Raw genomic sequence first — 12,733 nt, 5'->3', positions numbered from 1 at the left:
TACAGGTTTACCCAGCAAATGCAACAAGCAGAGTTTTCATTTACTTCCTTTGGAGAAGCTCGTCTAATTGAGCATTGAACCTTTCTCACTCACAGACACATAGAATGTTAACTATATTATAAATGTTATATATCCACACTTTAATTTAGGAGTGACCATCCCCTCAGTCTGATTTCATCTAGTTGTCCCCAAATAATATCCACTTTATACTAAAAACGATAACGTGAGTTTATTATGGTTTTCTGTTAGTATATTTCCCAAAGGTATAAAAATAGTAACTGCTAGGAGACAGAAAGGTTGGAGCTTCAAATTTATGCAGCGCAGGCCGGTTTTATGTTGTTATTCTAATTCCATCATGGACCAGCATTTGGCAAATGCATATTAGGAAAATTAGTGAACTTCCCTTTCCTGCAGAACTAGATAGAGCTATTTATGGCCCATGGCAATTCAGCAACTGGAAATTTAGCCGTTAAGCTGTATTTTTAAGTGCCTTTTTTCTAAAGCCAATTCATTTTAGTTGAAATTCCATAGGGATTTTTTTTTCAAAAACACTTTATTGACCTAATTTTAAAAGTCAACCGGATACCAAACGGGACTGAAAGCAGAGGCTAGAATAACCATCTTGCCCATATTCTGGAAATTATGCATTTACAAACTGCTATTGGTGCTTCCGGTAATTTCAACCTACTCCATCTTGTTTGACCTTGCATTGTAAGTTTTCCCTCACCCCACCTCTGGCTCAGATGGAAACCAATGTGGGTTCAGTCGTATCCATGAAGGCATCTCTGTTGAAGTCATTAGCATGGAGCATGTGCAAAAAAAAAAAAGATGTATCTGGAATGTTTCTAATGGGGCAAGAAGCCAATAGTCATTTATAAATAACGTGACTGTGTAACCAGTTAGCAATATTTTGATGTAGTTTATGAACTACAATGCTGAAGGATTATTTTACAGCACATATAGGCCACCCATGTAAACATTACCCCACAGAGTAGGATAATGTGTAGAAGATAACGTGTGAATGACAACATACATGCATATGACATATGACACAGCCTTTTGCTTCCCTTTTCTACTGTATGTATTTTTCAGTACACAGGACCACATGCAAAATTATTTTCTTGTACTAGAGGAAAACAGCATTATATTCAGCAACTGTTAAGATTATCAAAACAGAAATTATATGTGCAAGGGGTTGGTCTTCATTAAGGCCAACCTATTTTCTAAAAACTGCAAATAAAAATGCTTAATTTTCACATCATCATCACATCAACACAGGCATTCTAATAAATACAATTTGACAGAAAATAAATCTAGGTGAGTTTATTTTACCATATATTTAATCTATGTATTCTTTATATTAAGATATTGTACAACATAGAACTCCAAACATTGAGTACAATTCTTGTGCAAGAGTAGATTTAGAAAGCAAACACAACACACAAATATTCATAAAGCCACAAATATTACAATACTCTGGATATAAAACTGAGACAAATTATGCATATTTTGTTTGATTTTGTTTAGTATAGAATACATTCATTTCAAAGAAGCAATTTTATGCAGTTTGGCTAAAATAAATACAGCAAATGTATTAACAGTATCTATCCATACATGGAATCTAAAAATATATGTATTTTCTTATAGTGCAGAAGAAACATTAAGGCATTTGTTACCTAGCAATTGCTAAGTATGTAAAAGAGCTTAGCCTGGACAGAGTTGGACTACCCTATTTCCACCGTAAAAATCCAGACTACTAGACAGCAGCAGAACAATACAGAAAAATGCTCATGGCTGCCATCTGGTAATTGTCCAGATATTTGCAGCCCAGATGCAGTAACCCAATGATGGAGAAGTTGAGTAAGTTGTTCTCTAGGTTCTTGGTATGGAGTCCTGTTGGTGTTTGATCAGAACTGAGTGAGAATGAAGGCCCAGGAGCAGAAATGCCACAGCTGCCACCCTCCTACCTTATGCTATCAGGAACGTGGCTTTTTTTTGGTTCTTATTCAAGTTACCACTCTCCATTACTTGGGTGAGATCAAACAGATGATTGCCATTCCACACACAAATGCATATCTCCCCCCCATCAAGATATTATTAAGAAATCTATTTTATATTCCAAAGCATCATTAATAGTTCAAGGAGATAAAGTTTAATGGCTCCTACACTGCTCTAGCACTGTTTGATGGGCCCTTCTCTTAGCAAGGCATTGAACATGATCCAATGATGGTACTGGAAGCTCCTACATTGACAGTCTTGAATATGTAATTCATCTATTGAGGCTTCCCTAGCCTAGGAAGCTTCCCCTCCCCAGATTCCTCAACCAATATCGCCACTGGGATAATGGGAGTTGTATCCAACACATTTGGAAATAGCTCTTCTCATTATACCAGAGTGTTCTGGATAGAGCTAGTGCCCTATGAATATGACCTTCGCTATTTATTGGAATGCATGAATGGGATTTCTGTATCCCTGCACGGTGACTTGATTCCTGAGAAAAGGAGGGTACTAAGAAGGAGAAAGGATTATCTTGATCTTTGTGGTATACCAAATAGTTTTGCCAGTACTGTAGTGGGATCAGGGGCAAGCTTGCTCTTCTTAATAAGGCTTAAACTTATCCACTACTTCTGATGCTAACAGCAGATCTATGAAACCTGTAACTTTTTTTGTACTTAGACAATTAATTTCAATACTCATTCAACATATCTTTATTAAAAATATCAGGCAGATTCTTACAAATATGTCTTTGGTTTACATTGGAATTAACTTCATAATTATTCCCAACATTTATTTTTAGAAACAACTTTCCCAAAGCATTTTGTGTAAGGTAGTCACACACACACACACACACACACACTACAATGAATGCCATGTATTGGGAGTAAATTCAGTAAATTTCTTTTCAAATAAGCATGCCAGAAGGCCACATGAAAATTATGCTACTTTGTTAAATGCTACAGCTTCTTCCCTTCAATGGGGAGAGAGAAAATATAGACTTAAAGAATTCTGAAGTATTTTTGCATAGTAAAATGTGAATGTGGAGGTGGGAACAAGGGATTGGGATATTATTTTATTTAGTTTTTTAGAAAATATTGTTAGCCTCATCCCTAGCCAAAAAAAAATATGTAAAGAATCTTACAGACATTAACATTTTTCATTTTCCTTTGAATTTTCCTGTGAAGTCAGACATGCGCTAAGGGAGAAGTTATAATTTCAAGCTGCTCCCTCATGGCTTATATGACTAGATACTGTAGTAAAGTTTTAATTATACTCCAAAAATTACTGGACATAGAACTTAAGTCACATTAACATAAGCTGATGCAACAAAACACATCTGTTTCGTATCTGTCCAATTAGTGACCACGATGCCTAGTTATTCTCACCAATCATGTATAAAAAATCTTGATACAAAAATCAGTTTTCCATCTAGGGTAGAACAGCAGGAGCAGAGGGATGGACAATGCTGCTAAGCCTTTGAGAGACCACTGGGTATGTATCTTATGTTTTATTTAGATCCTTGCAAGATAGACAGATCAGGGCTGGCTGTAGTCATGAAACTACACATCATTTTATGGTTATGAATGTGACTGAAATAAAAGTTGAATTGGTACTAATCTGTTGAGATTAATATTCACAAAGAAATATCGCAAGGCTTCCTTTTTCTTCATTACCACTTTCTTATAATATTATACACATCAACTCCGTATGTTTCTCTAATTTCAAAATGTCTGCAGCATGCTAGCTGTAGTTTATGAGAATTATAGCACAACATCTGGGGGATACTATGTTAGGGAAGGCTCCTTTATGATCTTCAAAATGTTAAACAATCAGACCTTTATCTGCACAAGCACTCGCAGTTATAAATTAATATTCTTCCCTTTCATAATGACATGCCATTTATTGTTTTATTGATCAATTTCATTTTAGGACATTCTAAAGGCTAACACAAACTTCACCAATTCAAAACTGTTTTTTTAAAGTTCAAGCCAACTATTTCCAGAAAATAATGTTTCCTAATAAAGTGAGATGCAAAACATTACTGTCTTTTAAATTAATAAAGGATTTTCAGAGCAGATGCCTTCACTGTAATAAATAAATCATATCAAATCCTGCCTAGGAGTGGATTATCTATTGCCATGAGTCTTAACCCTACTCAGCCATAATATACCCCTATCATTAGGTTCCAATGACATAAACACACACACACAATGGCCTCCATTCAGCATTAGAAGTCACAACATATGGAGACATTATTATATGCAGGCCATTTGAAGGATCCTCCAAATGACAGCCATTTAAGTCTCCCTTATATTTTAAATATCTTGGGGTCATTTACCCACCTGTAACAACTTCTGTGACTTGTAACATCTTCTATAGTCATCAAAACAACAGAGTGCCAAAATAGTAGGAATGAGGGCAGGTTTTGTATCACTTTAACAATGGCTGGGTGTTGTTATGAAGAAACTACATTTCACAACTTGGAGAGTGGCCTTGGTTCATCCAATGTGTTTGAGTTGTAGAAAGTACTGTTTTTCAAAGCAAATTTCTTTTAAACCCAATCTCTTAGATTCTTGGAGTCATCTATGCCAACACAATTAACATACACAACTATTCAGTCCAAAGTTAAGCACTCTGTTAGTGCACTAATTTTATGTATTTAGCAATCTAAACATGAAAAACTAATTTATAACTGTATAAGTAGCTTAGTAGCTACAGATTTGGAGAGTGATCCCACCTAGCAACAAGAGCCTTAGGGCAGCAGAACACGCTGACTTGGGAAGTCGTTAAGTGCTCCTTTCTGAAAGGCATTTAAGCCATCTGTCTGGGACAGAGCAGAGGCAACCAGGGAACTGGACCAAGTGATGCTCAAGGTCCCTTCCAACCTTGTGATTGATTCTGACTCCTAGACATTGTGCAAATTCTCTCAATTGTTGAAATCAAGGTTAGGGATTGGGGTTACAATACTGCACAGGACTAGATAACAAAGAGTTTGACAGGATTTCTTCTCCTTTATTCCCCCCAGTGTTGAACAATCTGCCAAAAAACAGAAAAAGAAAAACCCACTTTTCACATTCAAAAACTGCATTAAAACTCAGTGGCAAATAAATATACATTTTCTTGACAAGCAAAACTATAACAATTATTTTTTAAAAATTCTATTAATAGCCTGGGTGAGGGATATAAAGAAAACCAACAATATATTTACTAATGAATAATAAATTCAGTAATTATGCTGATTCATCATATCCATATCCATATCCATATCCATAAGTTATTACAAAAGTCAAGGAACAGATTTTAAAGTTTTGCTTGTAGGAATTAAACAGTTATGTTTATATGCAAACCTGTAACTCAGGTATGTTGGACAAAAAATTAAACTATATAAAAATGTTTGACCTTTATTCAATAATTACATAATATATAAATGAAATATGCTTACCCTAAGTTGTAAGCATAATTTACTTACGTTTAAAACCATTTCATACTTTAAATCTTAAAAATATCTTTTACTTTTAAGTTCTGTAAGAAAAGTGTGAACACATTCTTGGCACATAAGTAAATTTAAAGCAATAGACAAAAGTAAGAAAAATGGGGAGAAAGCCCATCAGTGCTTGAACTTTCCCAACTTGTTTTTGCTCTTCCTATGGGGCAAGTCTTTTAGCTGGTAGCTGTGCGGGCGTGCATGCGTTTTGCTACATCATAAACATAGGTTATATCTGGTCGTTTCTCTGGATCTGGGTTGATGCAGATATTAACTAATTGTCGGAGCTAGAAAAAAGAAAAAAAACAGCATATGAAGAACAAGGAATTAAATTGAAAAGAAAAATGCACCTGCAGACAAAATTATGAGAATCCTTTTCTACTGCAAGTTCTACTGCAAGTTCTAAATGCTGGAAAAGTAAAATAGCACAGCAGTAACTGTTAAAGATGTGCTTTCTTATAAGTACAATATTCTTTAAACACTACATTTCCTTATTATATAATTCTTTACATACTTTTAGTCACAGTACTATCAACAATAGTTTTGCAGGACTCCAGACTGTATTTAATGGGACAAATCTCCTATGACATCTGAGTGCAAGATTCATACAATGGCCATACTGGACTGAAGGGTACCTAATGATGATTCCATAATGGATTTTTACTAACCTTAAATTTGCTTAACACTATCATGGAAACATAAACTGAATTCTTTTTTCAGTGCCTCTGCGGAGAACTGTACACTAACTGGGTAATACCTGCATAGGATGGAAATATTCTCATGGTTTCAAGACTTGCTAAGCAGAAAGGGCAGATATGTGATTTAGGTGAACGTCATAAAATAAATACTTTAGGTTACAAATCTATTATACCTAACACTCCTGAAGTCAACACAAACACTGTTAACTATTTGGTCTAATATGTGTTGATAATATCTAGTTTTGAGTTTTATTTTAGATATGTAAAAATGGTACAAAATATTTCCACAAAATGAATCCTTTTTTCCCTCTTTTCTGTTTTCAATATAATAAAGCAATAAGGAAAGTATGCAACTCATGATTAAAATACATGTTCAAAAAATAAATAACTTTAAAAAGACAAACTATACAGAGACAGTAGCATTTATTCATTTCATTGTTCATCTGCTAGGATTTGCAAGCCACTTCAGCCCTAGACCATGGTAGGCTTACAAAATAATAAAATACAATAGAATGATCAAATTTTAATATAATAATAAAACACAGTTTCCCTCAGCAACATCAATAAATCTCCAGACAATACAGGAGCATTTTAATAGTACTCTTGAATATCAATAGAAGACAGTGATCCTAACTTTGGCAGTAGACCATTTCAGAGTGAGGAGGCCATTAGCAGAGAAGGCTCACTTCTGGCACCCACTTTGTATCTCCTAGAGAGTAAACACAAGGCCAGCAGTATACCATCCCAGTCCACACTTGGAGCAGACAGTCCCGGATATACCTATGACCCAAGACTTGTACAGCTTTATAGATGATGATGATAATTTGATATGCTGCCCAATTCTTTTGACTCGTGCCTGGAAGCAAACTGCAACCAATGTATTTCCAGCATCAAAGATGTTATCCAAACTCAAAGGCTCTCACCCATAAACACACAGACAGTTGCACTGTGCAGCTGTAGCTTCTGAGTGGCTTTCAAGTACAACCCCACATAGATTGAATTACAGTAGTTCAACCATGAAAGTGACAAGGGTGTGAACAACTGTTGCCAGTGCATCAAGAACAAACATGCATACCACAACACCATTTCTATTAAATTGGTCCACAAAGTTCTTAGCAGTAACTCTTCAAGCACTGAGAAGTTGGGAACTGACTTCTGTAAGTCTAGCAAGACTGACAAAAATCTCTGCTTTTCAGTTAGTTCTCAAAGCCAAGCAAGGAAAGGAGTCAACTTATTGCTTAGGTTGTTACAGAATAATGTGAGTTCCTCAATTGGTTGAGCTAGCTCCAGAAAGCTAGTAATGTTTTCTGAATTTCCATAGGACTTTGCTTAAAGAAACAGGATATACACTATGGACCTCCTCAAGCAGCCATATGAAAAAGTGTGTGAATGTGTGCAAGAGAGAAAAGGCAAAATAATTATTTAATCTACAAGTTATTAAATATTCACTAATGAAAATACTGTATGTCAGCAACCTCTCCTGTAATCAAACTTTCAGCTAAAGTTGAAGGGAATGAGTATGTATACAGACACACATCTCTTAATCCTATATTCTGATCAAGATGTTATCTATGCTGATTAACTGGCACGGAAGAAAGAAAATAGATATAATCTAATGTTTGTTCCTGTTCTGAATATCAACCCTGGGTTTGAAAATGAAACAAAAGGCTGAACTATTTCTTTAAAATTGGAGTAGAATTTGGGTAGATGTCATGCATTTTCACAGTTGTGATTGGGAAGAATGGCCTGTAGATTTGATTTAAATCTAAGTATTGTTTCTGAAAACCTTGTCAGGATACAAGCATTCCCACTGTACTCCCTGAATGCCCGCATCATCCTCTCTTATTCCATGTGCTTTTTAAATAGTTTTTATAGTTTTAATAATGACTGTTTTATATATATTTATTGGTTTTCTTTTTAATTGAGCATTGTACACCACACATTTTGCGAGATGGGCAGCTACACAAATATGATCAATAAATAAGAAGGCATATGGAAAGACCATGACTTCTTGTCCAATAGTCCAGTAGCGTGATGAGCAAACCAAACTGGTCTAAGAAACTGCCAAGAAGCTATTCTATTAACATGGAGCAAATGGCATCATTCATATCTGGCAGACCTCAGAAACAGTAATGTGAATTGGGCTGAACTGGAGAAGTCAGGATGGCCGATTATTTCCCTTAACCTTTTCTGTGAACTTTGTTCAGTGACAGTATTTTGCCTGAAGCTTAGCCTGGCAGTGGGACAAATTTCTTTTTTTACTTTAACAGGTTTGTCAGTCTCCAAGAGAGTGAGTGGGGGACAGAAAGTGAGAAAAAGGGACTAAAGCACCCCAGCCATGACACCAGCAAACAGGATTTGGAAACTCTTATGCAGGTGAAACACTCTAGTTAAAGTAAAAAGAATGCATGTGTGCTCATTATGGTGAGGGCATACTCAACTTATTACTCACTATAAATAGTGATTAAAATGAAAAGAAAGGGTTTAGTAGCAGCACTGTCAAGTGACCAATGTGGGAAAACCGTGGAATCCCACATATACTGGGAAGGTTGACAGGAGCCTCCCAGAAAGGGCTGTGTGGTAGACAGTGCAGAATGTCAGTTCGGTGCACAGAAGCAGTACAAACGATAAATTCCATATGATTAAGTATATTTAAGTTCTATTGTTTTCTTTTCCTGAATTTTAAAATTTTAATAAAAATCCTAAGGTTATATATTTTTTACTTTTCCAAAAAAACTCAAATCAAACTCTTTTAATCCCCCTAAGGCTGCACTGCCCTCTTTTTCCTTAGTTGTTGGATTTGTTTGAAACCTTTAGTGAGTACTATTAGGAACTGTAGTAAGGTTTCTGGTCTGACACATGCAGGAAAGAAGGGTAAATTTGCTGGTGATACGTTGGTTTAACTGATAAGCCTGAATCTCCCACTGATGGTTTTGGACTCTTTTCTAGATATAATAGAAATTAGCCCGATTCTGAATCGATGCCTTTGACAGCTATTGTTTTATCAAAATCAGCTTTTTTGCTATGGTTTCAATGGCAGCCAGAGGCAATATGTAAGTCCTTAGAAATATATCTCAAATGATATAAACTATATTTAAAAATACTATCATTAGATTTGGACAGATTTACATAAAGGAGTCTTACTAAAATGGAGTAACTGAAGTGAAATCACACTTCTAAAGTGAATGTTTTGCCACAGCCATTTTATATAATCCTTGCCTTGCCTTTATATTAGATGTATTTTAAGAAATTTAATGCACTGTTTTGGAGATTTATGTTAGAAAATTTCTCTCTCATTTCTTACTGTATATGAAGAAGTATTTTACCTCCAGGACCTCTATTCCAAAGACTACTTAGAAATATGGACTGCATATACTAATTTATGAGAGCCAAGAAAACTGCAGAGACTAGTCCAGGCAGTCACCAGGAGTCAAAAACTGACTCAAAGGTACCCCTCCACACACATTTATATCTTTAATTTTTCTTATTGTTAAACATTGATTTAAATGTTAATAATTTAATTGTATAACATTACAAGAATACATATCTAAGACTAGTTTTGTTTAGTAAGGAGATGTATCTTTCTTGTGGTCTCAATTTTCCCTTTCTGTTTGAATATAATAAAGAAAAAAGAGAAAGGAATTGTAAATAAAACTGCTGATATCATATAAAAATCTATTTGTGAACTGTATTTAAATACTGTATACACCTGCAGTCAAAATATAAAAATGTTCTCAGAGGAAATGAAGTTTTTGCCTACTTGATCAATGCAACAGGATGGAATGGTAGTAAGCGTTAAATAACAGGGGAAACCTTATTGTAGGTCATTTCACATTAAGTATATTCCATTCTGATTCATATTTCATAAGGTATAATATTTTGCTTTGAAAATCGAGCTCTGTAATTCATACAGCCAATGCTGAAGAGGGAAACTCCATGCTAAAAAGGCATTGAAAATAAAAGGGATTGAAAATAAAGTTTATAGACTTCCACTTAACAATGTAAGAGATATAATATGCAGTTTTGATTGCCATATCTTAAAACAGACTGTTTGGTGTTGGAAAAGATACCAAAAAGGGCAATACTCCAGAAATTATTTCACCATTCTTTATCTTTTTGTAGAGGGAATGCTTATTATTTGTCTTACATAATACTGTAATACTTAACCAATGAATCTCAATTGTGGGAAAGCTGGAACAAAGAAAGCACAGATCAAAATTTTCAGCCTATTTGCAACTGAGCATTTGCAAGAAGGCCAATCTTTAGTCATTACAAATAAAGGTACATACAATTGGAAGAAACTGAAATGTTTCTTTTCTGTGAACTTCCTCTCTTTGATGATATATGTGTGGTATGGACCATTTCCTAAAAGGGTCCCCAATATCAAGTTAGCACTCATGTGCTTCTCTTTCTCTCTCCCCCTTTCATATACACACATGTATTCCTTGATCTGTCCCCGACTTGCTAGATATTTAAATAATTCTAGGTTTCACCTATGCCCCATAAACATGGATAGAAATAAAAATGATGGACAGTTACAATTCATGTTTTGATTGGATTTGTTCTGTATGTACAGAAAAAGGACAATCTAGAGACTAGCTAGAAGAAAGACCAAGAGCAAGCAACCTATATGGTAACAGCCTAAGAACAACATAAAGGAAAACACAAACTTTTGGGGAAGCAAACTTACTATCATCTTTTTTCTTCTCTATCATCATTAATGGAAAAATAAAAAAGGGCTCCAAAGACAAGGCTGTCAGAGTTCTCTGCTAGTGAAATTCTCATTAATGAGTTGACCTTGAGATCTAGCACATATCCCTATACTAGTTTTTGGATGGTATCTATTGATTTGCAGTCAAAGCCAGCCTTAAATGCAGTCAGTGCGCTCACTAGAATTACAGAAAGACAAAGGGTATATATAAAATTACTGCCCAGAACACGGATTTGTAAAACACTGGTTTGTTAATTTCCATCCTCCAATCAGATAGTTTTTTAACAACAAAAAGTGAAAAACAACATGCAGTCTTTGAAACCTACACAGTTATTAGGTAGTTTCAGTATACTGAAAAGACCTCCCTTTTCATCAACTGGGAGCACTCCAACTGTTCAGACATTTAAAGAAACATGAAAATTAAATGCAGCTGTCAGCATAAGGCGTCTAAGGAAGCAATGGAACTGTTCACAGAAAGAGCTTCAGATAAGGAAAGAAGTAACATTATCCCATCATACTGTGTTGGCATGTGAAAATGAGGGTGTGAACAGGAGTATACATGAGGATAAGAAACAAAAATGGACACTAATGGTTTTATCAATCTAGATCCTCACTTAGGAAGTATAAATTGGTTTAAATGCTGAAAACTAACCTATACCTTGGTTCAAATGCTGAAAACTATCAAATGGAATAAATCTGTACTGCAATGGAAGTACATTAAAACAGATTTTGTGTTAAATTTTTTCTTTTCTTTATCTAAAAGCCTTGTGTCAAAGTAGGCAGAGGTTGATGCAAAATAATTTATAGCATCACCAAACACATATTTGTGTGTGTGTGTTTCTTTGTTCTGTGATCCCTCAATTCTGTTGCTCAACTGGGTGAACTTTTCAGTCTAGAGAAAAGTTTATAGTCTAAATTTTCTAGAAGTCTTTTGGATGTTGTGGGAGTGTAATACAATACACTTCAGCTTATGACTCCTTCTGTAATACAGAGCCTGTGCAAAACATAGAACACTAAAATGTACAGTTAACGAAGATCATAACTATACTCCATTTTTTAAAGTTTTGTTCTAAGTAAAATTTTGGAACAATGAACTGTTCAGAGTAACAGTACACCCTCTATTACTGAACCTTTCACTTTGTGAGGAAATTACTTCCATACCTATAATAGATCAGAGTTTTCATTCTTCCAAATGTTATTGTATAGAAAAAGGATTTTTAAAACAAAGGCTGTGAAAAGAAAGTCCTTGTTTCTGAATGAGGGGAAAATGGAGTATTATTTGTTTTACAATACCCCATCTCCAATCTGTATAATAATAATAATAATAATAATTATTATTATTATTGTTATTGTTATTATTATTATTATTATTTTCCTTTCTGAATAGCAAGGCTTCCATCAGGCCTGAACTTTGATATCTGCCCCTTGGCTGAGAATCTATATATCCAACTTCACACTTAGCTGCAGTGAAGTAGCCCTCCAGGCAGGCCGACTTCAACGAACCACTAGTGGTATCATCATTAAAATCCTGCTGAAGGTCACCATGGCAACCGCCTGCTGAGGCTTCACTGCTGCACGCGGCATCTCCTAATCAGCTACCATGTGAAATGCAAATTCAGACAGTCTGAAAATTAGTCAAGAAGAATAGAGGATGAGGATGCAGGTACGTGAAATATTCATGCGCTTCATGGAAAAAGGAAGACAGCATGAATGACACAACAAAGAACGGCCCCTGACATTCTTGCTATCATTTTGCATTATTGTTCACACCCTACTGTATTTCTAGGCCTCCGGTTCTGAAATTGCCTATATGAAGTGCCATATTTATATTCTGCACAATTG

At 35.2% G+C, this 12,733-nt stretch overlaps 1 protein-coding gene across 4 annotated transcripts in view; it reads right to left on the bottom strand.

Annotated features, from left to right (window-relative positions):
- Positions 1-1,318: 1,318 nt before the first annotated feature.
- The window catches only part of NEK7 (NIMA related kinase 7), a 63,416-nt gene continuing 52,001 nt past the window's right edge, over positions 1,319-12,733 (bottom strand). For all 4 annotated transcript variants that reach the window (XM_088153090.1, XM_088153091.1, XM_088153088.1 and 1 more), the window contains one exon: positions 1,319-5,769. In XM_088153090.1, the coding sequence (XP_088009216.1) occupies positions 5,659-5,769 (111 nt within the window). In that variant the 3' untranslated portion in view covers positions 1,319-5,658. The remainder of the gene's footprint in view (positions 5,770-12,733) is intronic.

The sequence above is a fragment of the Python bivittatus genome, unplaced genomic scaffold, assembly GCF_059951505.1.
Source record: "Python bivittatus isolate LINGU-HERP-01145 unplaced genomic scaffold, Pbiv_v1 ctg000700_np1212, whole genome shotgun sequence".
Classification (NCBI taxonomy): Eukaryota; Metazoa; Chordata; class Lepidosauria; order Squamata; family Pythonidae; genus Python; species Python bivittatus.
Note: the sequence above shows the minus strand (reverse complement) of the source record. Positions and strands in the feature narration are given on the sequence as shown.